Raw genomic sequence first — 26,005 nt, 5'->3', positions numbered from 1 at the left:
ATGAATAAATCTTTTAAAATTCCTAAATATAATAAAAGATTACACATCCAAACGCTCCATTAGTGTTTTGAAATTAACTACACATGATCATGACTATCTTCTCTCTTTATCAAACGGTCAACTTTTCCCCTTGCAGCCCTTACAAGAGGAACCATAGTTCCATGTGGGATGAGATGGTTATTAATTACTAATAATCACTAATTGCATTGGTAGGCAAAAACTATTAATTGCATAAGGCAGTTTATTACGTGAATGTAGTTAATAATCACTAACTACCTATCTTTATAATATACAAAAAGAGTAAAGTTTTAAGCTTCAAGAATTGATATATGACAGTTATTACAAAGTCGACCCAAATTTGATAACTATTGTTTAGTTGATTTTTTTTTTGAGTAGTAGTAAAAAATGATTGATGTGATATAAAGAAAAAAAAAATTTATCTAAATAGTTGTATTGTAATATATTTTTTTTATCTGCATAGTAATAAAAAATTATCAATATAATATAAAAAGTAAAATGAATTAAAATATTTTGAAATTGATTATTTAAAGAAAAAAAAAAGTAAAAATAAAGAAAGAGAATATGTTGTTTGTTGCCAAACACTCCATAATTGCCGTTACTCAAATTTGATAACGAGTTAGGGTTGTAATTTGACGGGTCCCACAACAGTAACGAACTACGTTAATTTACAACCGAACTGACAATCGAGAATCCGTGATCTAGACTGGTCTGGTGTTTCCGGTTCTAGAGAAAATATTATTACGTGCTTGCGAGTCCAGGGTTGCGGAATACACACTCAACCAAAAAAACGAAAAATCGCAGCAAATACATTCTCAGCTATATAAAAATTTCGCAAATCAAGAACCAAGGGCTCAAACTCAGGGGTTTCTTTGGCGGTGGCTCTGATCAGGTAAACGTTATTCATTGTATTCCTTACATTTTGAAGCTTTTTGGTAAGTCATTTTCTGTTTGTGGAAACCCTAGTTGTTTGGTTTCTGAAAAGCGCAGGGCATAGGTACTTCCTAGGCTCAAATTGAGGAAAATGTTTTTTTTTTTTTTTAAGTAATCGAAATATCATTAAATGCAAAGCGCAACCCAGGTAAATTGTTTTGGTTTTCTCGTCTGGTGTTTCAATTGCTTTTGCTTTCTTTTTTCTATTTTTGTTTGTCTCGGAAACCAAACGGGGATTTTGCGTTGCGATACGCATTCAATGTTACATTGAACGAGATAGATATAGAAATTAATTACTATTCTCTCTTAACAGTTCTCTCGGCGACCATAGGTAAACGATGAATTTCTGAGCTTTTAGGAACAGATAAATAATACGTAAATTCTGTTTAGTTTGGAAGAAAGGGGGGAAAAAAAAAATTAAGGAACAAAGAAAGTATCTTAGGACGTTTAAACGGAAATTTTATACCCACAAGTAATGTACTAACTTGAAACTTTAAGATATATTTGCACTTTATAGCGACAAAACTGAGCATGTCGTGAAAATTTGTGGTAGCAACACATCACTTGGAATAGGCACTTAAGGTTTCCTGATAATGAATATGTGCCGATTGAATTTTCGATCATTTCATTTTTATATTCATAAATTTTTTGAAGAAAGACCAAGTTCCTAACAAAGAAAAGAACTAAGAAGCATATAGATTAGTGAATTTGATTCTTATAGGTTGCATTAACGCACCCTGTAGCATGTTTTTAATGTTTTATTTACTCCATTTCTTCTTTGAATGTCTTGCTTGGGTTGTAAAGCAAGGGTGACTGAAAGAAGGTTATGGCATCATCCGATGATGAGGCGGAGGGCCTGCCACAATGCGTTTCAAATTACTATTTTGAAGACGACAACGATGAACCCATTTCATTTTCTGTTTTGCCAATCCAATGGAGAGAAGGTGAGAGTCCAGAGCGCAAGAAAGAACAGATATTCCTGCATGGAACTGCTGACAATGGGCTTCAAAAAATATATAAGCATGTGATTGCATGGAGGTTTGATCTTTCGAATCTGATTCCCGAGATATCAGTGCTCACCAAGGAAAATAATTGGATCAAGCTTCAGAAGCCAAGGAAGAGCTTTGAGGATACAATTAGGACCATCCTGATAACAGTGCAATGTCTTCATTTCTTGAAGAAATATCCGGAAACATCTGGGAAAACTTTGTGGGATCACTTTTCTAAAGTATTCAGGTATTTTTCAAACTTCTAAGCCTTATCGACTTTCCTTCTGTTTGTCTTCTTAGTTCAAAAATTGACATTTAATTCAATTTGAAGCTTGTATGAGGTCAGACCTTCTCAGAATGATCTGGTGGACCACTTGCCTTTAATTAGTGAAGCTATTAAAAGGGATGATACCTTAGCGAAGTCCAAGGTTTGTATAGCTTTCTTCCTTGTCTTGTTAATTGTGACAAGAAGTTGAGAAGTGTTAGAATGTCTTTGACACATGTAAATCTTGCATGTTATGATAATTTTTGGCATAAAACATGCCGGCGTGGGCTTTGGGAATCTTGTTGGAGGATTTATTTATTTTTCTGAACTTTCTGTTTATGGCTAAGCGAATAAGGTGCGAAGAGAAGTGTTCTTGAAATGGATTTGGTTGGGGTTAGTTTTTGGATACTACTGCTAAATTATTCCGTGCCTATCACTAGTATTTCTAACTTACCCTATCTTTACTTTTTTCTTTGATTTTTGTTACTTGTTTTTCTTTTACCTGAAATTTACTATCTCTTAGTTTTTAATATGATCTTTCTGCTTCATTACTTTCTTGTATTGGAGGATATATTATCTTCTTGAGTCAATTTTTGCTTAAACTCCAAGCTTTTCTGTTTAAAAGTATGTCTTACGTCTTGTTATCCTCTAGGAGGAGAGGATCATTATGTTTCTGCATGATAATAAAAGTTTATGATTTGAACAGTTTTTATGCACATTTCTCGAGGAGAAGCCCGGGAAGAGGAAACAATCTGATGAGGTTATACTCCTGCTTGTCTGTTCACCTTTTTCTTTGTTCCATTTTTCTCTGTAACTTCTTTTTCTTTCTCTTTTATATTTGTCTAAATTTATTTTGAAGCCAATGAACTTATTGGTGTTTCAGGCTGTTCCAACCACATCAATGTCTGGATTTATAGTTGATGAGATGGATGATGATATTTTAGATGAAGAAGAAGACGAGTCCAATGAAAATGAGGATTCTGTTTGTGCATTTTGTGATAATGGTGGTGATATTGTGTGGTATGTACTTTTTTAGTTGGTTATCTGGTACTTAATCTTATATAACTGTATTTCTTTGTATATCATCTAGTCTCTTACGATAGACTGTAATTTGAGATTTGCTTAATTCTACATCTTGATGTCATCATCAAACTATTTTTGTTTTTAGTTTCCTAATTGTATTTAATTAGGATACAATTTTTTTAATTATAAAAAAATAATAAAATTTTTTTTTTTTTTTTTTTTTTTTTTACTTCTAAAAAATTGTATTATTTTTTGATAATTAATAAGATTCTATTTAAAAAATAAGAATGTATGGACATAGTTTACGGGAAATATACAAGGGTTATGCAAAATGAAAAAAAGAAGACAATGATCTAAAGTTTCAAAGATCTAAAAAGTCCGAAACGGAGGAAGAAGCAAGACCCTCTATTTCAGTTTCATCAAAAGTCCTAACATTTCTCTCACTCCTAATACTTCATATCAATTATGAAAGATGCAACATTCCATATGTTATCACTTTGATGCCTGTTGAAGCCACCTCTCCAACACGCAAAAAGCTCCCTCACTGAATGGGCATAACCCAACAAATCAAATCCCAAGTGAATATAAAAATTACGACCAAAGCTCCTTAGCAATAGCACGATATAGAATGAGGTAACTAACTGTCTTCTCTTGTTTTGCACATACAACACTTATCAACAATGATTATCTTGTGCTTCTTTAGATTATCTATTGTTAAGATTTTACTTTGTGTCACCATCTAAGTGAAAAAAGCTACATTTACTGGAACCTTTCGCTGATTAATAGTTTGCTATGAAAGGTCCACCACTAAGTCTCCTTGCAAAGCCTGATAATAAGACCTCAAATCTAAATTATTTTTAGACGTTGTCCATTCCATCCTATGCATTCCCCTACCTCTGATTGCACTGCTAAAACTGAGTCAAAAAAATAAAAATTAAAAAAATCTAGAACTTCAAGCTCTCAATCCTGCAATGCCCATGTGAATCTAGAAAACCATTGAAGTTTTTTCCTGTGTGCACACTCTCTGCTTGAAATTGCACCTCTATCAACTGCAATGACAAATACTTTAGGAAAAGGAGCTTTAATTGAACCTGCCGACAACATAAATATTGTCAAAAGCGGACACGACTCCTTTGCCCAACATTGTGTCTGATATTTCAATAACATCTTCCTACCACTTTTAATGTACGTCCACACTCCCATCATGCGCTCTCCTTACCCTAGTTGGACACTATTGAATACCAATTCTTTCCATATTTTGCCTCCACTACCCTCCATGAAGATCCCATTACGTGCTTTTATTATTTTTTATCATCATCATCATTGCCCAACAATATTGTTATTGATATTATTATTAACCCACTATAGTGTATGCAATTTAATAACTACGGCCAAGTGCTATAAATGGGAACCCTAGACAGAAAATTTTTGTTGTGATTTGGTGTGTAATTTTGTAGAACAAGGATAGCATTTTTCAATTAGTGGATTTTAGAGTTTGATTGGTATTGGCTAGTTAGGGCCGCCTTACGCTTTTAATAAGACTGATTACTTATCAAAAAAAAAAAAAAGAGTTTGATTGGTATTGGCTACTGTGATTGAATAAATATTTTTGGATGCCTTTAAACCAGCAGGTTTGAGCAGGTTTACAAGAGAATATACTGAGATTAGGTTCTCAATCTGCATTTTTTGATTATGTGTTGCTTACAATTAATGTGTGGAATATATTTTTTTTTTAACAAGTGAACAAAATATTTTTTGATAAGTAACGAGTAAACAAAATATCATTAGAAAGCGCAAAAGGCGCAACCCGAGTACAACTTGTTTTGATACACCTATTATTTGGGGACCTCCAGAAGGTCCTTATTTATGGTCTGCTGTTTAGTGGACTCTGCATTCTTTTGATGATTAATTTCATGTGTGAGTTTATGGTGTAATTTTATCTGTATTCTTATGCAGTTGTGAAGGAAGGTGCATGAGGTCGTTTCATGGAACTGTAGAGGCTGGTGCAGAATCTGATTGTGTCTCTCTTGGCTTTTCGCAGAAGGAAGAAGTAGATGTATGCTACTGCTTCATATTTACTTTGAAATCCCTATTCTACTTCTTTGTATCTTTTTAGCATCAAAATTTACTTTTTTTTCCTTTTAACTTCATAGGAATTGCCGACCTTCATCTGTAAAAATTGTGAATATAAACGGCATCAGTGCTTTGCTTGTGGGAAGTTGGGCTCTTCTGATAAGTTTTCGGGTGCTGAGGTATGATTTAAGCATAGAAGAAATTGAACTATTGTTTCCATTGGTTTGTTCGTTTGTTTGTTTATTTTTGTTTTCCCCTCCAAAATGGTCATTCCATATTATTTCCTGCCATAGCTTTATGAAGTGTCACTTAATTTGTTGTGGTGAGTCTTTTATATATATATATATATATATATATATATATATATATATATATATATATATATATATATATATATATATATATATATATATTGTATGTAATGAGAAGAGATCAATTTCAGACCCGAATTTTTAGCTTCTTGTACTTTCCTACTGTTCCAGGAGGCAAGATATTTCTGTATTTTGTTTCAGATTTTGCGGTTAGTTGTGCAACATGTGAAGAAAGGAACCTACTGATATCTGGAGATTCTGTTTTGTTGTCATATTATATAATCTAATGGGCTTGCTTTTGCTCCCCCCTGGCATAAAAAAAAAAAAAAGAAGTTTGATGTGACATCTTGATTTTTTTTTTTTTTTTTTTTTTTTTTATGTATATCTTTGAGTTAATGAGCTTGCTTTTCTTCTTCTTCTTCTTCTTTGGTATGGCTTGTATAAGGTACATTAGTCTAATTTTTGAAGTATATATCGGACTTTACCAGGAAAATAGATGCATTTGTTTTCATCATTTATGTAGTAAATAGGAACCTTGCAGGCTAAGTTGTATTCTGGTTTAATACCCTTCTCTCCTACCTCACAATCAAAGCATTTTCCCTCCAGCTTTGAAATCTCCACTTCTCATTTGGTTTATAATTAGTTCACTAAGTAAATCGCTTTCCTTCTTACTTAAGAACTCTGATCTGTTACTCCCCCCACCCCCGAGTGCAACTCTCTTTTGCTTCTTTTTTAGTTTTGCAGTTCGTCCTGTAATTTTATTTAGAAAGCATTGTTCTGTTTACTCCTCCAATTTCCAGGTTTTTGTTTTACATCTCTACTGGTGCAGGCTCAGGGAACTACAATTCATGATTTTTTTTTTCTTTTTTAAATGGTTTCTTAGGCTTCGGTTTAAATTCCATTTTTATTTTTTTCATTGGGGTATCAACATATCAATCCCTTTGTGTATTCTTCAGATTGTTTAATTGCCAATGATTGCTGCAGTCATATCTTCTTTTAACCTGGTGGAAGTTCAATGTCCATCTTGACAGATTTCAGTGAATGTTCTTCCAGATTTCTCTACCGTTATTTATTTGGAAATGCAATCCTTTGGCTCTAAAGTTTCTATCAATTGCATAGGTCTTTCAATGTGTTAGCGCAACCTGTGGCTATTTTTACCATCCGCGTTGTGTGGCGAAATTGCTCCATCAGGGGAATGAAGTTGCTATAGAAGAGCTTGAGAAAAAGATTGCTGCAGGGGAATCTTTTACGTGCCCAATTCATAAGTGTTGTGTTTGTAAACAAGGAGAGAAGAGCAAGGATCCTCAATTGCAGTTTGCTGTATGTAGGCGCTGTCCCAAGTCATACCACAGGAAATGCTTGCCAAGGTACTCCTTAATTGTTGTCGCTTTTTCTTTTTTCTTTTTGGATTCACAGTTATGAGAACATGCTCTTTTATTAGTATCTCTAGATGCTTGATGCTTGAGTTGCTTCTATCAGGGAGATTGCATTTGAAGAATTAGAGGATGAAGATATAATACAAAGGGCTTGGGAGGGCCTATTAGGCTACAACCGCATACTAATATACTGCTTGTAAGTGGTTCAAATGAGCTGCCTTTTTTACCCCTTTCAGTTTGTTGGCAGTACTTGATTATTTTGTCTATTGACCAGAAAACATGAGATTGATGAAGACCTCAAAACTCCAATAAGAGACCACATAAAATTCCCTGGTGTTAAGACTACAGTTGAAAAAAAGAAGGCAACCATGGAAGAAAAGAAAAAACAAGCTTCAGGTTCATTTGGAAACAAAGAGAAAGATCTGTCAAAGAAGAAAAATCTTGCCTTAGATGACTCCTTCCGGAGAAGAATTGCTATGAAAGTAGCTAAAAAGAATCAGAAGCCATCCTCACTTGTGAAGGCGGGAAATACCAAAAGTGAGAAATTGTTATGTCAATCAGATATCTTATGGAAAGTGAAATTAAATGATGGGTCAAGAAAGCTTTTGAATGAAAATGGGAAGTCTGTCTCGATGGAGGATGAAAACAAATCTACGCTTGGCGACAAGTTATATCAATATGACTTAATGAAGAGGTCTGGACAAGTTAAGTCCACGAAGCAGGATATACCTGATGGTAAAGTTAATAGGACTCTGGCAGTGAAGGCAGCCACAAAGAAGCTAGGCAGTGCACTGCCTCCATTAGATGCTAATACAGAGAGGAGGTGAACCTTTTTCATTTCTACTTTTGAATTCTTGAGTCTTTTATTTTAGTTTATATAATTAATATTAGAAGGGAATTATCATGGTCGCAGGCCATCAATTTTGAAGTTTTGATTTGTATATTAAATGATGTACTTATCTCAGATATATTTCTTGCAATGTAGATTATTGGATTTGATGAAAGATGCTTCATCATCAATAACTTTAGAAGAGGTCAAAAAAAAGCACAAACTTCCCTGTACTTATGCTTACTCGTCAAGAAATAATCTCGACAAGAACATTACTATGGGGAAGTTGGAGGGTTCAGTGGAGGTACAAATCCAATTGAAGTGTTCTTACAGCTGTAGATGGTGTTATCTATAGTTTTCTCTTTTCAAAAAAAGAAAAAAAACATGAGTTTTTGTACTTTCTCTTCTGTATGCATGAAGGCAGTTCGAGCCGCCTTAGGGAAACTTGAAGATGGCTGCAGTTGTGAAGATGCAGAAGCTGTCTGCGAACCTGAGGTTCTGGACCAGATATTCAAGTGGAAGGTGGTTGCCTATACTTCCTTTTGTCCTAGAATCCGTCAGTTCTATGGATTATATTTAATTGGTCATCTCAAGCTAGTGATGGAGGAAGCACCATTTGTTTTGATGTTCTGTTTTCATTTACGTTCATATCTATAAATTTGTTGGGCCCTGTTCCTAATATATCTGTTTTCGTAGACTTGATGTTCTTAAGTAGCGTATTTCTAGTACTTATAAGGATGCACTATGAAAGACGCAGAAGATGTTTGTGCCTAATATGTTCTTTTATAAACAATTAAATAGAAACAGACATTTTGGATTTTAGGGCATTTTGTGGCTTTAAACCAGTGTTCTTTTGTATATTTTGTCTGTATATGGGTCTACACTTCCCTTTCTATGCAAATCAAGTTATTATTGTTATAAAACTTGATTTTTCTGCTTTCCTTTTTCATTTTCAGACTTCAATTCTTTTTTGTATGTTTTGGGGTGTATGTGGGATCACTTCACCAAGCTGCAGACTAGTGTCATGCCTAGTGATTCTGGGGTCGATGGTGGTGCATGTTGTATTAGGTGATAATTTTTCATAGTTCTGCATTGATAGTTTTTTTATTTCTTTCTTTCTTTCTTTTATATATTAGTAGGACATGTAATTGACGATAATTTTAACAGAGATGCGTCCTTTTATCTGAAGATTATAAAAGAGGGTTGATTATCCATTTCTTGCATTGTTGACTTTAGCACCTTGGTTTAAAAAGTCTCACTTTGGCTCCTTCTGTTTGCTCCATTACTTTGTATTAGTTGTGCATGTGCATCAGGTTTGAGACCAAATCTTTTTGCATTCTACTTTGGGCTCCATTACTTTATATTCTACTTTGGCTATTTCTTTTTGACATGATTTTGAATCTGTGGCCTTTGTTGTGTAGGTGGTTTTTTTCAACAATTTTTTTTTTAGTGGTTTTCATCATTTGAAGTTGTTCTAATTATATGAGTGATACAGAAATCAAGTGTATATATATATTGTTCTCACTTGATCCAATAGTTTATGTAAAATTCAAGAATGAAAATGATTCTTAAACATTTACTGAATTATACGATTTTCTCCAAATTTTGATGGCAAAAGTGGTTCACTAGTGGTGCCGCTTTCCTTTGCTCCTGGGCATATAATTGAAAGCTTGTTTTGCCCGCATGTATGTTTTTCTTTTGGCATATATGTTTTTGTAACATTTGATATACTTGTTGGACTGCTTATATTTACACGTGATGGTTTATATTAAAAGAATGTCTTCTCTTATAATCATTGTGGCTTTATTGATTCATGGGGGGGTACTTTGTATCTTGGGTTTTATTGTATCATGGGGGGTTCTTTTGTATCTTGGGTGTTTGATGGGGGGTTTCTTTTGAATCTTGGGTTTTATTGTATTATGGGAGATTATTTTGTATCTTGGGTGTTGGATGGGGGGTTCTATTGGGTTTTATTTTATTATGGGGGTTACTTTGTATCTTGGGTGTTTGTTGGAGGGTTTCTATTGTATCTTGGGTTTCATGTGGGTTTTGGGTGTTGTGGGTATGTAGTTTCTTATGGTTTTTTCATGTGGGCTAGCTGAGTTGCTCCTGTGTATACTTCCTGTGTACTTAGGGGGTGCCTTACGCTTTTTTAATGAAATTTTCTTACTTATAAAAAAAAATTGATTCATATTTGCAGCAAAAGCTCAAAGTTTATCTTGCACCTTTTCTTCATGGTAATCGTTACACGTCTTACGGTCGCCATTTTACGAAAGTGGAGAAACTTGAAGAGGTAATCTTGTTTTGTTTTTTGCCTCGATGCTTTTTCAATAGTTTATCATACTTTAGTCCTCTTCTATTATAAATATTTGTTATGCAATTATTTTTTTATGCCCTTTAGACTTTGCCATTTTTATTGCTATATAAAGAAAAGACTATTCTCACTAGCATGTAGATGTATTTCTCATGTTGGAACGTGTTGTGTTTGCTTACTTTTTTTGAATTTACAAGTGACGGAATAAGAGCCCAACACCTCTTCTATGCAGTCAGCTGCGCATTTGTCCCACGATAAGAGAATACCTCCTGAAGCTCCTATAGCTAAAACAATCGACCACCCTGCGAAGAGGCCACCCCTCAAGCCCCGGACAAGACCAACTGAAATGTGCTCTGTCTTAGTTTCTTGCAAACATACAATGTCTAGCTTCCAACTTCTTAGGAGGTTACTATTCTAAGCCTTTTCCCTGCATCATTAAGCCCCTAAACATTCCAAGAAATCATCTTCAGATTCATAATAAGATAAAGAGCCTTACCGCGACACTGAGGAGAGGGACGGATTTTAGAAGGATTCTTCTTCAAATCATAATTCAATGAACAAGATTGCCTGCTACCTTTTTGGGAGATCCCGATGATACCCTAACTCCTTTATCCTTACTACCTGCTACCTTTTTGAGAGATCCCAATGATACCCTTAGTCCCTTTCGTCTAGCTTCAATACTCTACCACCTCCGGTTCAACTCTTCATACGAAACTCCTAAATTTTTTTCAAGACCATACATTCTCCTTTTAACCCAACTAGAGCTCCTCTCTAGTTAGACTTCAAACTGTTGAACGGTTACAACACAAATAACTTTAAGAGAAATGGTACGTAAAACAATTTCTGCCTAAACTCTATTCTCTTAGCACACTGGAATTCTATTTAGAATTCTTAAAAAAACAATGCCTAGAAGGCCCCTTCAAATAGGCTTCAGAAATCCTAATTCTACTCAAATTCGGATTTCTTCTTGGCGGCGTCCAGACAAGTCATCGCACATCCAGACGGGCAACAACAAACCCTATGTTTTGCTGAAGGGCGTCCGGACGGCTTGACCTAGCGTTTGAACAATTGCATGGAAAAGCTTCTTCGTCTGCAGTCTTCACTTTTGTGTCTGGACATCCTTGCAAACAAGTGCTCTCGGTCGTTCACGTCCGCTAGGCCGTCCGGACAGGTTGCGAATAGGAGCTCTTGGTGGTTTACGTCCGATGGGCCGTCCAAACAGGTGGTGAACTCTGACTTTCTGAGGCTGGCGTCCGGACGCTGATTTTGGCCGTCCGGAAGGTTTGTAGGGTAAACCGACTTTGCTGAGCTGTAAAGTCTCTAGAATATGTCCTTCACCAGAACCTTTCATTCTTAGTGATATTTTGTGCAAATCTTGCTTTGTTCAGTCCTTTCCATTCTAGAATAAATATTCTGGAAATACCGTGTCCTTGATATGACAGTGTTTTTGTCAACAGAATGTAGCCAATAAAAGTGAACCAACAAATGATAATGTTAATGCCATGGTTTATCAAGATCTGCAACTGCAACAGAAACACAACAATTTGAATATCTGCAACAGTGACACAACCTCTTATTTGCAATACTTTCGAAATCAAACTTATCTGTACTACGCTCATTTTCACAAACACAATTTTTACTGTAATAGACCTAAACATACTAAACAAATTGAAAGCAAGAAACATATATGATGTGTTGTTAAAAAACAGGACACTTGTCGAGATCATATTGTAACAAATAAACGATCAGTGTTTGGAAACACACTAAACAATTTGAAAGCGAAAAGATACTGTTTAACTCACTATTCTTTAGAGTATGATGCTTTTGAAATCGTTCCAGTGTTTTGGAAAGGAAAACTAAGCGCACGTTTCACTCTCAATGTTTCACTAAATAAGAATATTTGGAAAGGAATACATAGCATGAGTTCGTCACGATGGTGGTCTATAGAATCTAAGGAGTTTGGCTTGTCGGTAGTAGGAGGTTTCACAGGCATTAGGATTCATGAACTTCGGAAAGGAATGAAGAGGTCCATTCTGATTGATAAAGATGAGGCTGCCTGGTTGCTTAAGTCTTTTCATGACCTGGTTAATGTTCTTGACTGTAGAGTGTTTTGGAATCAAGCCGTTTCGGGCTTTCCGCGAATTCTTGCGCAGCAATGTGCGAACAGACATGGTTACTTTCTGACCTTAGAAGAATTTGAGGGGAGGAGAAGGAAAGGTTCTATTCTGGTGCCTAAAGGAAAATCGGGTGAGGGGTGGAAGTGTTTTGGGGAGGAGCTTCGTCTAGCTTTCAATTGTCTGCTAGCGGGTAGATATCCAGAGCATCTCTAAGGCAAGGTTGTGATACAGTCGAAGTCACACCTTGAGAGGGGGAGGAGCTATGCTGAAGTTTTGAGAACCTCTCTGCCGAAAGAGAAGACGGCTCTTTTCTTTACGGAGGAGGATTCCCGGACCCAGACGTCGTCTCTAGCGAAGGGCTTTTATGATCAGAGGGCCATATCATCAAAAATGGCAACGGCAAAGCATGCTGGGTCGAAGATGGAGAAGTTGGTGAAGGATTCTCTGGCGATAACGGCGGAGCTAAAGGGTGAGAAGATGGAGATTGCTTTCCCGGCGAAACCGGCAGGGCTGTCGTTTCAAAACCCAGCTTCTGTTAGGTCGTCGGATAGTGAGCCTGTGCCAGACCTAAGGGGTAGGGGGGCGGGCTATAGCCATTCTGTGTTGCCGTCTGCACCACGCAAACCACACGCTGGTGATTTTTCTGATTGTGGGATTTTTTTTCTTTTGTTATTTCTCCTGCTATTTTTTTTTTTCATCTGCGATATGCAGTAGATTTCTGCATAAAATATTGTAGTAGTCATAATAGAGAGAATTTGAGAACCTTCTTTCCAAGAGACAGAGATATATAATGAATGTTAGAATGTTAGGCTCCATTGTCCTTCGTCATTGCTGCCTTCTTTTTTCTAACTGATTTCAATGTTCTGCGGCTTTAACCGTATGCTTGAGGAAGATGTACACACACGGTGGGAGTCTGTCTTATTTGTAGTGTTTTATCGGTGAGGGAAAATAACTAAATACAACAGAACGTTTCACTCTCCTAAACGCATGTTTCAAACTTAAAATTACACATGTTAAAAGAATATAGTTCCATATGTCACGATTTTAGCCTCCTCTCTTATTGATTCCTCTATTATATATATATATACGATCAGAGCGCAAAATAACTCCTTCCTGTGGGGGTGAGGATATAGGGTGATAGCGGGAGTATTTGGGGCTCTACAAATGACTTCCTCTCTGGTACAGTAGGACACCACTACTGCTAGATTGGAGGGCCAATTGCTTGATCAACCCTCATCCTCACTAATGACCCATGCTCTGCCCCCTTGCAACGTAAAGATTTTTGGCTAAAAGGAGTGGGGAAAATGCTTCGGATAGGAGAAACCTCCATAAGCGCTTGAGTAATAAAATCCTCAACCACTGGGAGAAACCCATCGTTCTCATTCCCGATTAGAGGCTTGACTGGCTACAGGGTAAACCATTGCTACTTCAAAGAAGACTAAACTTGGTCATCGTTGCCGGTGGTGAAGCCCTATCCAACGGCGATACTATGGACACTCTTATCGGCATATTCTGCCCCTCAATAGCCACCCTAGCCCATTTTTTCAACACCGTCATGAGTCCCACCGAAACTTAGTGCATCGATTCGGAGACAACCGTAGTTCCAATAATGGTTCTACTGGGTCGCCCACCTGAGGGAGAGCTCCGACTCGAGACGAACACCTTGGCCCACATCAGAACAAGAACTTAGGTTAAAGCCCACAAAGACGAGGGCCTCGAGAGATTTGGTATATAAATCCCAAGCGTTAAACCAAAACGAAGATAAGGCTTGTTGAACACATGCTATCGTTCAATCTTCACCAGAAGGCTTTAAAATGCTTGGTACTTGTTGATTTTATTGGGCCCAACACTCCAGCAAGGCCTATAGAGCTTGGCCCAACTCTTTTAGGAGCACTATTAGTGCATGGAACCCATGCCAACTTTTTCCTTTCTAGAAGGTTTCCCCAATAGACGTGTTGTCTCTCTTTAACGTCCACGTTGATAATTAGACGTGCTCTTTTGCTAGTGCTATTAGAGTACTATCGTTTTACTCTTTTGTTTTTACTCATCCTCTGCGCAGGGGAATGAACCGCTCCCACCAATCTGCCCCTAACGGCCTTCCTTGTCACGTAGGGAGCAGATGCATAGTTGGTTGCTTGAAGTACTTTGGTATCGACGTGGTGCACCACCCTAGTCGATCGTTCTCTGCTCTGATCTTTGCTAGAAGTCCCACTAGTATCTTTTCCATTAATGGTGGTCTCATAGCCTTTATCTTTAACCACTTGCGCATAGGTTCAAAAACCCGGTGCTTCTTGAAGCTCCGATGAAGACAAGTTGACGACCTTGACCTCTTGGGTTTTTTTTTTTTGGGAATAGGGAGCCAGTAAAAATTGTAGAACCTCCACAAAACTTCAACAGCCCCATTTGTTCTTACCCTCGGAGATAATAATGTAGCCCCTCTGCCACTGTATTCCTCAAATGCTTGATAGCTCCCGTGAGAATTACTGCTTCTCAGTCCCAGGAAAGCTTTATGAGAATCCCTAAACTTTCTGATGAACTTCACGTTCTCTTCCTCTTTCATTACCTCACCTAGTGTCGAGAGAAGCCATGCCACTCCCTCTTTCTCCAAAAATATTGAACATAAATAACCCTTCCCACGTTCCACAATTCTCAATCGATGGCTTTCCCCAATGGCTTAATATGAACTCAAAGGACTTCACTTAAACGAAGAAGAACCTCCCCATGTGTCCAAAGTTACACTTTGTTTTGACCTCACAAAGCCAACCCTGCTACTACTACAACAACCACAAGGAATAACAACCCTAGGCACCCATGCAACCAGGCGGCCAACCTCCAAAGCTAAACACAGAGGAAAATCCACAATCTTAAAGATACGCACCCTCATGCACCACTGAGAGAGGGGAAATAAAAATCAGAGAGATGTTTAATTGGCTTTTTTGGAAGTTTATTTCTTTAATGTGGAGTTCAAATAGGTGTTACCTGTGGGAGGAGTTCTTCCTTGATGAGAAATTCCTTGTTGCATTGAGGGGATTTTAATGTTGCTTCCTGAACAAAAGATATATTGTCCCGGTTAACTTTCGCTATGAAGGAATTCTCATAATTTATTTCTAATAAGGGGTTGATGGATCTTCCGTTAGTAGGAGGTTCCTTTACTTGGTCCAATAACCAAGACCCGCCTTCTATGTCAAGAACTGACAGATTCCTAGTATCCTTAGATTGGGAAGAGCATTTTTCAGATTTGATTCAACGTCGTCTTCCTTAACACTTCTCAGATAATTTTCCTATTCTACTCGATAGTGGTGATATGGTTATAGAGGCTCACACTACTTTAAATTCGAGAATATGTTGGTTGAAAGTGGAAGGCTTTGGTGACTTGGTAAAACAGTGGTGGAACTCGTACCATTGTCTCGATTCTCCTTGTTTTGTCTTGGCATATAAGCTTAAACAAATGAAGCTTGATTTAAAATGCTGGGTCTTTGGAAATGTAGAGGTGAGAAAAAGTACGTTTTGGAGGAGATCCAGTCCGTTGATTTGCTAGAAGAGGAAAGACCTCTTGTAGAAGAGGAGATAGTCAAAATGGCTTTGTTGAAAGCAGATTTGAAGTAGTGCTTATGCAAGAAGTTAGCTGTAGGCAAAAATCAAGGGCGAGTTTATTGAAAGAAGGGGATCATAATACAAGTTTTTTCCACCGCCTTGCCAACTCCCACAGGGGATCATAATACAAGGGGATCATAGAGGCTGGAGAAGCGGATTGGTTGGAGAGGCCGTTTCAAGTTAAGGAAGTCCATCAGGCGTTGCATAGTATGGATGGTGATAAAACATTGGGATTGGATGGATTCACTATTACCTTTTTCCAATCTTGTGCGGATTGGTTGGAGTGGCCGTTTCAAGTAAAGGAAGTCCATCAAGCGTTGCATAGCATGGATGGTGATAAAGCACTGGGGCTGGATGATTTCACTATTGCCTTTTTACAATCTTGTTGGGAGATAGTGAAGGATGATCTTATTCGTGTTTTTCATAATTTTCATGAACATGGTTTGTTCGAGAAGAGCCTAAATGCTGCTTTCATCGCCCTTGTCCCTAAAAAGATTGGGCAGTTTGAAGTAAGGGATTTCATACCAATTAGCTTGGTGGGAAGTGTTTATAAGATTTTGGCTAAGGTTCATTAGAATGAAACAGGTGCTGGGTTCGCTCATTTCTAATAATCAAAATGCTTTTATAGGGGGGAGATAAATTCTAGATTTAGCTCTTATAACCAATGAATGTTTGGACAGTTGACTGAAATTTGGAATTCCTGATGTGTTTTGCAAGATGGATTTGGAAAAAGCCTATGACCATGTCAACTGGGAGTTCCTCTCCTATCTTCTAGGGCGCCTTGGCTTTGGTTCAAAATGGAGGAAATGGATATCCACCTGTATTTCCACAGTCCATTTCTCTATTTTGATCAATGGCAGCCCACATGGTTTCTTTGCGAGCTCTAAAGGTATTCATGTCTCGTGGGTCATGCCTAGCAGTATCGTAGAGCTACTTCAATGTTGGAAGACACAAGGGCAGGGACAATCCAAAGAGGCCATATGGAAAGTCATCCCTTCTTTACTAATGTGGAGCATTTGGAGAGTAAGCAATCGACGTTTCTTTGAGGACCACGAGTCTAATGTGCTTCAACTAAAACCCTCCTTCTTGAGTGCCCTTTTAGATTGGGCTGTAACTATTGTTCCAAATTTCTCTTCCTCTAATCTTGTAGATCTTGTTAACTTTCTAGATTTTCAACCCCAATAGGGTGGTTGCTTCTCTTGTATGCTTTTCGTGTACATGAGCTTTTCTTTCTAATAAATTATATTCATTAAAAAAAAAAAAACACATTATTGTATGGCTTAGAAAATTCAGGGTGAAAAAAGAATGATGAGCTAAAATGTAATGACTCTTGTCTTTCTGGTTTGAGCTGGACTGAGGGTAGTTTGGGGAAGCAACAAAAAGGGACAGACACTGGGGGGAGCAAGAGAAAGGGAGGATAATCTTTGTGAGACAGTGGAAGTGTGTACGGGTGCATAATTGCATGCAATTGGGCTTAGTTATTAAGGTCATGTCAATGTAAATGTCAGCTTACTTTTTTTTGATGAATAATAAATGTTGGCTTGCTTCCTAGCTTCATGACACTTTATTTTCTTCCTTGATTTCAATTAATGTCAAAAGATATACTTTGCTTTCAATTTTAGTATGTTTGCATGTTTTACCTCTTCTGCATATAAGTTGAGCATTTGTTTTTTATGAATATATATATGTTGAGCAAGTAGAATTACTTCCATAAGGCCTTGGGGCTTGGAGTTGCTAAAATCATGATTTTGAATGTGCAGATTGTTGATAAGCTTCATTGGTATGTACAAAATGCAGACATGGTAAGAATTTGTGTGCTTAGTTTATTTCATCTTCCTTAGAATCTTCATAAAATATGTCTATTATTTTATTCTGCAAGATGGTTCAAATATTCTGGGTATTTGTGATGTAATTTAAACAAAGAATCTTATTAAAAAAATATCCTAGAATTGTTTTGAAATTGGTCCATCCTATTGGTCAACTTAGCTAAAGAATATGCTACTTTGTTGGCTTTTATGAGAGCACGCTAAAAATAGAAACACGTCTTGTTAGCAAGATGTTCAGCCTTGTTGTACAAGAAGCTTTAACTTCATTTATTGAAAACCACTCCAGAGCCTGATTATATCTTTGATAGCTGAAACATATTCATTTCTGAAGCAGAAAATTGAGGTGATAAGTTTCATAGTTATTTTTAAGGTTCTGAGTATCACCTTTTACAAACAACAGTCATTATAGTTTCTAGCATGGATAAGTATTCGTGTAATTCTTTGTGAGTTTTGTAGTAACAAAAAAATAAAAATAAAAAAGTTTTGTAGTAACAAAAATTTGATTAGGCATTCTCCCATTACGAACTAGGAAACATATTTTCCTACAGAAATATGGTTTATTTGGGTGTGGAGAAGTATATGTAGATACAATTTGGAATTTTGTGACAGAGACGGCTGATGGTGTTGTAATTTGCTATTTCACAAACCGGCAAAAAGTATAAACCAAATTATTTCTTGCAAAGGGTTAAATGGATTGAATACATGTAGGATTAATTTTGGATGTAACCGTACATGTAAATAGAACATTATTTTTACTTGGAATTTCTATAATAAATAGCAAATAAGATGAAAAGCAAGAAAGAAATTATTAAATCAGGAATTTTAGAGCTCAACTCTACCCAATGAAGGAAAGTTTTCAATGTATCTATTATTTAATCCAATTATGGTTATTGTGTTGCATTTATCTTGGGTACTACTAGGTGAAGATGGAGGCTGGTGGGTTTAATTTCAGAGGTACATATAACCTCAAGGTGTTGGCTCCAGTGGTAAGGACCTTGGTCTTTGTGGTAGTCTCATGAGATCTAAGGTTTGAATTCCCTTGAATGCAAACAATTCCTTAGAGCTAGCCTGCCGGCGAAGTTAGAGTATTATCCGATCTGTGTGGAGGGGCGCTTTACGTAGGTTTGAGATTTATCTGACAGGAGTGAGTAGTGTACTCTGCTTTGGAGGGGTTCAATATCATAAAATTAAAAAATAATAATAAAAAATTAAAAAATCCGAGGCACATAAATCTCCCTCCTTTTGAAACTATGAAGATTGGTAAAACAATATAGGGCTATATTTGTCCCAAGAGGTAGCTCAATCGGCTCGGCTGGGGACCATGCCTTGTGAAGCGGCGTGGTATTTCTTCTTGGTGTGTTTTGCAACCCTAGAGCTTTTTTGCCTGCCAACGGTACTTTGGTTTGCCATGGTAGCACCATCTTTTTTGGACAGTAGAGCTTGTATCTAGCGTTGTTGAGATTTGTTGTCATTTGTATTGCTTGCGTTGTTGTATTTTCTTGAGAAAAAGAAAAAAACACTTTTTTCCTGATTATAAATTAGTCCCTTGAACAGATAGTGGACTTCTGTTGCGGTGCTAATGATTTTAGTATTCTGATGAAGAAAAAGCTAGAAGAGATGGGCAAGAAGTGCTCATACAAAAACTATGATATTGTTCAAGCTAAGGTAATCTTCACATTTTCTTATACTGATCAATTATGAACTAGATTCTTCCTTTTCGATGACTTACAAATATGACCGCGATAGAGATAACCCCTGTCATGGCAGACACATTTTGGCACAGTTTGACATGGGCTTTGAAATGTTTAACTGTGTCTGTATAAGATCATTTTTCTATTTGCACTACATTTATAAGTGGTGCAAAAGAGACTTTTTATCCCAAATTCATTTTCGTTTGTTTTCAAAGAAAGGTGAAAAAAGGTGTTTAAAACCCTTCTGATAAAAAAAATGCTGGACTTGCAAACTAGGGGTTGCAGAGTACTAGGGAGATGGGATAAAGTGTAGTAGAAATTCCCTCAACTTATACTTCTCATCTTCTCTGTCACCACAGCTTTGTCTTCTCCTTCTGTGTAGTTCCCCACCTCCCTATTTTGGTGCTTGCTATTGCTATTGCTCTATCAGCCCTATGATTTTTTTGAAGTCCTAGACTTTTTCAATGGTATGAACAGATACTTTTTATTTCTTCACCTTCTTTCATTCCTTTTACAGGAATGTTCTTGTCTTGTTTATTTATAGAATAATCCATTTGCTTAATGCTTTCCTGACAACATTTTGATTACCCCAGAGTCACCCTTGTCTTTAAACAATGTAGGCAAAGTCTCAAACGTGGCTTGCGAATTGAATATTACAATTATAACCTGAAATTAACATGGCTTTAGGGATTGAATATTACAAACTAAAACCTTAAATTTGAGGGATGGTTATCATTTCATTTGGTTCATACTAAAGTGAACGACTTAAAGAATATTTATACATGCTATACATAAAATGTGCGCTTGCACATACATGTACAGCTGTGTTATTATCTCTTTTTTTTTTTTTTTATAAGCAGCTGTGTTATTATCTCTTGATATTCTCTTATTTTCTTTTCTCCATGAATGAACCAAACGTCTCAAAACTGTTTAATTATAGGCTGTCTCCGTGCCTCACGCCTCTCTCTCTCTCTGCACAGACACACACACACACGTGTGATGTTTTTAGCTATACTGTGGATCTGAACATTTGACGAGGTATGGCATTGGGCAGAGCAACTTGTTTATACTGTTTACTGTGGAACTTGAATATGGTGGTGTGCAAGCAGAGCTGTGATTGGCAGGGGACGTTTTACCATCCCCTGCCCGGCTCTTTTGATTAAAAAAATACTTTTTTATTAAAAAGTGACTTCTGATGTGACATCAGAAGTCACTTTTTGATAAAAAAAGTATTTTTTTAATCAAAACAGCCAGTTGGGGGATGGTAAAACTTCCCCCAAATATCATTTCCCGTGCAAGCATGTGGTTGATTTTATTTGTGCACAGTGCATATTTTGGGCGTTCATAATATTCTCAGATCTCTTCGTTGATTAATAGAATAGAATGTAATGAATAATAGGATAGAGTATGACTTTGTAGTTTATTGCCTTTCTTTTTTGATTTTGCTATGTGATTTCATCTCTCTCTCTCTCTCTCTCTCTCTCCCCGCGTGTGCATATTTGTCAATGTGCATAATATTTTAGGTGTGCAGTTGATGCGTGTGTAGAGAGTTAGAAATAAGTCTTGGTTAAGTAACCTGTGCCGAATTTTGGTCATGGTTATTGATTTAGCCATTTGGCTTGAACTTCTTTAAATCGGCTCTATGTCGGGACCAAGCTGAGCTAAAATATAGTTTGATTTGACTTCGTAAATTAGGGTTGGGTGGACCAAGTGAAGCTTAGACATAGTTTAAGTTGCATGCTCAATGCGAGAGGTTGCAACTGGGGATGTAGTATTTCTAAATGTTAATGCCCTCGTACTATAAAGCCAAAATTCTTGCTTTAGGAAAGGCTAAAGTATATGACCTTTAGACAGAGATATCCTGGGCACCTAAGGAGGGGAGGGAGAGGGAGAGGGAGGGAGGTCATACGCAATAATGTTTAAGTTTAATGTCTATCAAAATTTTAATTTATTTTTATTTTTTCCCCAGTAATGTGGCAGTTGAATAATTTAAAGGGACTTTCTAGAATCTAATATTTGGTGCTTTGTCCATACCGGCTGAAAAATGATGTTTGGAAGGGAAGCTATGGTGAATGAATAATAGGATAGAGTATGAATTTGTAGTTTATTGCCTTTCTTTTTTGATTTTGCTATGTGATGTCATCTCTCTCTTCTCTTATGTGCATAGTTGTCAATGTGCTTATATTTTTATTTGGTCGCATTATGAATCTTTGGCAGAACGATTTTAATTTTGAGAAGAGGGATTGGATGACTGTCCAACCAAAAGAGTTACAAATGGGATCACAATTGGTAAGAAATGATGGCTTGTTTCCATTTAAATATCCTAATGAGGGTATGTAGGAAATGGATATAATGATTCACTGCTTTTTTCATGCTTCTTGACCAGATCATGGGGCTAAATCCTCCTTTTGGACTAAGAGCAAGTTTGGCAAATAAGTTTATTGATAAGGCTCTTGAGTTTAGACCAAAGCTCCTTATTCTTATTGTTCCAGTAGAAACACAAAGGTACTGGTTTGTCCTCTCTCTCTCTCTCTCTCTCTCACACACACACACACACACATAGACAATGCATATTGACAGACTACCTCGTTATTTGTTGCCTTTCGTCAGGTTAGATAAAAGGAAATTGCCTTATGATCTGGTTTCTCACATTGTGTTGCCTTTCACCAGGTTAGATCAAAAGAAAACACCTTATGATCTTGTTTGGGAGGATGATCAATCTTTATCAGGAAAGGTAGAGTATAGTCTTTGGGGTAATTTTGTTTTGGCCAAATCTGAGTTATACTTTCTAGAATGCATGTTAATGGTGGCTTTTCTTCTTATCTCCCTTTTCAGTCGTTTTATCTGCCCGGATCAGTTGATGAGAATGACAAACAAATGGATCAGTGGAATATGAGGACACCTCCACTGTCTCTTTGGAGTCGTCGTGATTTTACTGCCAAACACAAAGACATAGCTCAAAAACATGGTCACCTCTCCAAGCAACCAGAAGTATCATCTGAAATGGAAAAGAACCATCATGAGGATATAATGCACAATCATCCTACAGACGATCATGATCATTGTGGTGATATTTCCATGCTGATTGATGATCTTCCCACTCAAAGTGATAGAACCGAAAAATTCAGAGGTGGGGCAGTTGTCACGGAATGTCATAAAGAAAGCTCCCCTTGCAGCAACAGTGATAGAGGAAGCCTTGAGAGCAAGGGCCGCACGAAGAACCAGCCCAATGAGGCATCTCTAAGAAAGAGGAAGCATGACAAAGAAAAGCACGGAATAGGAATGGGTGAGATATCAACAGAGAACAAAATTGATGGTGGAAGGCCTCGTTCTCTTCCCAGTGTAGTTGATGGCAATTCCTCATTGGAAGGTCCGCAATCCGAGATCCCTTCACATGCAGAGATTGGGAAGAACCAGCCCAATGAAACATCTGGAAGAAAGCGGAATCGCGAAGAACAACCGAATGTAATTGATGGCAGTTTCTCCTCGTTGGAAGGTCTGCAATCCGAATCTCGCGAGATCCCTTCACAAGCTGAGATTGGGAAGAAGCAGCCGAATGAGACATCTGTAAGGATGAGGAATCGTGACAAAAAAAGGCACGGAAAAGGAATGGGTAAGATATCACCAGAGAACAAGATGGATGGTGGAAGGCCTCGTCATTATCCACCCAATGTAGTCGATGGCCCTTCCTCATTGGAAGGTTCGCAATCCAAATTTCGTGAGATGCACTCACAAGCTGAGATTGGTGAGGATGGCCATCAGCATTTTGCAGCAGCTTATGGTGGGAGCCAGGCCAGCCTGTACGATGATATGGGCAAAAAGTACACCAGGCGTAGCGAGGAGCTTTACTCAAGTGGGACTCATAGACAGTTAACTTGTGTTAGTCCGGTTTCTGATTATAGGGCTAGAGACTTGGAGGAACGGCTTACAAGCCGCATGAGAGACAACTCTGATAGTCTCAGTTACAGACCATATATCACTGAGGGAGAAGAGCTCACGAGGAACATAGAAATAAGGTCACATGTTCGACTTTATGGGCAACATGATCCTAATCTGCCAAGAAGTAATTATCTAGTAGGTCATGATCCTCGTTATGCACAGATGGGATCGATGCCATCTACTTACGGGCATCCAGGTCCAGCAGCTGACTTGTCTTATAGAATGAATACATCAGCAATGCAGCGGTATGCACCCCAATTGGATGAGTTGAACCACACACGACCGATGTATACTTATGGATCCGAGTTGCCTATGATGAGCCGATATGGCTTTAATAATCGTGGAGCATCCCAACCTGAGTTTCAAGGCAGCCCCATGGGTTTTGCTCCTGGTCCTCACCATGCCTATTCACGCCATAGTTCAGCAGGTTGGCTAAATGAGTAGTTATGCAGCGAATGTCCTTGTTTTCATAGGCGAATTATTATTTGTTGCGTAACTACACAATGGTAGGCGTTCAGCCATGCAACAACCTACCACTTGGTGCACTTTGAGTCCTTCAAGTGGACACTTTTGTTCTTAAATGTGGGCGTCTCGATGTGTTTATTAGGTGATTTGGTGAAGTTTGTTACGTTATCTCGTGTCTTTTATATTTCTAAGAGCATTAGCAGCAAATATCCTATATATGGTTCCCTTTCCTAAATATAAGAAAATCTTAAAAAAAAACTACCAAAAGACATTCACAGGCCAAATGGTTTAGGAAACTTTTGAGGAATCTATTGCCGAACTACTCTATAGCTATGGGGATAGTTTGACCACCCTCAAGCCAGCCAAAGGCGTAGCTGACCACCCATAGCTATAAGCTATTCCTAGTCTACTCAAAGGGGTAGGTTCGACCACCTCCAAGGGCTTAGGCGTAGTTAGGCACCCCTAGATTTGACCATGGGGTGACCACCCTACGGCCTTGGGGGTGGTTTGGCAACTCTCAAATTTGGCAAGTGGGATTGGCAACCCTATGGCTTTTAGGATGGTTTGACCACCCACAGGGGGTGGCCAAACCACCCTTGTTTCACCAGCGTTGTGTTTTTTTTTTTTTTTTTTTTTTTTTTTTTTTTTTTTTTTAAAGGTAAAAGTGTAATTTCATAATGATTCAGAGTATGATGAGAAAAAAAGGTCAATAATTATATTACCCTAGTTATTTATTAAATAGGCATACTCTTGTCAAATTACTGTCCAATTGACATTATTCCCTCCAAATTACTAAAAAATTGTCAATGCCTTTCTAAGACTAGCAAAAAGATAAAATAACATTAAAATTATTTTAATAAGACAAGAATACCCTTATATTTTTATTTATTTTTTTAAAAAAGAGTAAAACTAAAAGAAAAGAAAAGAAAAGAAAAAAAAAAAAAAAAAAAAAACCCTTGGCCACCACTTTGCAAAAAATTAGCTACGTTTTCTAATGCACGTGAGCCCGGAATTGCTTGATTACATACTAGTGATTTCTTTCATACATTAGCAATGGCAATACTTTGGTAACAACCTTGTATTAGTATACATAATACCAATGTTGGCTGTACCATATAAAATTGAGGGATGCTAAAAATTGAGGGATGCTAATTTGAAGGCTTATTTATAGTCAATATTCTTTAATTAAAGCCCATAATAACCAATTAAAATGCATTAATATCATTTAATTCTCTAACATTCCATTCTTGAAATAAGTCTTAAAAAATTGATAATATTGTTAAAAAAAAATAAAAAATGCTAGTATTAATAAGAGAATCAAATAATATTAAAACCATTCTTAAATAAAACTCATTTTTCAACTTTAAACGTTCTAGTCTTTGGAAATAATAGAGAGAATGAAAATAATAATATTCTTAAATTACGATGTGGGTAGAGATTTTTTTGGACTTTGTGATGAGCATTGAGCAGTAAAAATTTCGAACAGAATTTCAATAAACAACAATTTTGCTTGTCAAAAAGTGAGAAAAATATTTTTTAAATAAATTTATAATATTAATATTAAAATAAATATTATTTAATTTATTTAAATAAAAAAAAAATCATTTAAACCTATCGCTTTAAGCCTTCAAATGTATGTGAGCGGCCTCCTCACCCCATTTACTTTTCAACTCTTGCAAGTCTTCATCTATTTGTTCCTGCATTTCACCATTTTCGGGTATTCTCAACTCAAGTCACCATTTTCCATGACTTTCTTGACATTCTGAACATAATTCAGCAGATATCTTCTCCCAGTCTTCACCAGGGAATTTCTGTGATCGAGCAAATATCTCCAAAAGGTTTCCCGTCAACACCTTACTCCTCCTCCTCCTCCTCCTCTTCTTTCTTTCTTTCTTGGGGTAATTACCTTTTCCCCCCATGAACTACCGGCCTATGTCATTTTTCCCCACGAACTACCACATTGGCCGAAAAAGAGCATCAAACTACCATTTTTACATACTTTGCCTCCTTCCGTCAGTTTAATTCATGCAAAGACTTAAATGCTCTAATTCAATTTCAAAAATTACCTAATTATCCTCATTTTAAACAAACAAAAAAAAAACTGAAGGAAAAGGGGGTGGCGGCAGCCACCCCAGGTTCTGGGGAGGCCGTGCGGCCACCCCTTAGGCCGGGGTGGGCCGCGAGCCACCCCAGAGGTGGCCGGAGCCACCTCTGGGGGTGGCTCGCAGGCCACCCGGCCACC

At 37.3% G+C, this 26,005-nt stretch overlaps 1 protein-coding gene across 1 annotated transcript; it reads left to right on the top strand.

The window, feature by feature from the left end:
- Positions 1-732: 732 nt before the first annotated feature.
- Positions 733-23,931, top strand: LOC133874743 (protein ENHANCED DOWNY MILDEW 2-like). The gene is made up of 19 exons (XM_062312620.1): positions 733-910; positions 1,756-2,187; positions 2,272-2,368; positions 2,912-2,965; positions 3,089-3,225; positions 5,185-5,284; positions 5,382-5,480; positions 6,732-6,979; positions 7,092-7,184; positions 7,263-7,811; positions 7,974-8,121; positions 8,238-8,339; positions 10,018-10,110; positions 17,603-17,644; positions 19,223-19,333; positions 21,577-21,648; positions 21,746-21,864; positions 22,030-22,093; positions 22,195-23,931. The coding sequence occupies exons 2-19, from the start codon at positions 1,778-1,780 to the stop codon at positions 23,740-23,742; spliced, it is 4,086 nt and encodes a 1,361-aa protein (XP_062168604.1). The 5' UTR covers positions 733-910; positions 1,756-1,777; the 3' UTR covers positions 23,743-23,931.
- Positions 23,932-26,005: the final 2,074 nt, after the last annotated feature.

This window comes from Alnus glutinosa, chromosome 8, assembly GCF_958979055.1.
Source record: "Alnus glutinosa chromosome 8, dhAlnGlut1.1, whole genome shotgun sequence".
In the NCBI taxonomy this organism is placed as follows: domain Eukaryota; kingdom Viridiplantae; phylum Streptophyta; class Magnoliopsida; order Fagales; family Betulaceae; genus Alnus; species Alnus glutinosa.
Note: the sequence above shows the minus strand (reverse complement) of the source record. Positions and strands in the feature narration are given on the sequence as shown.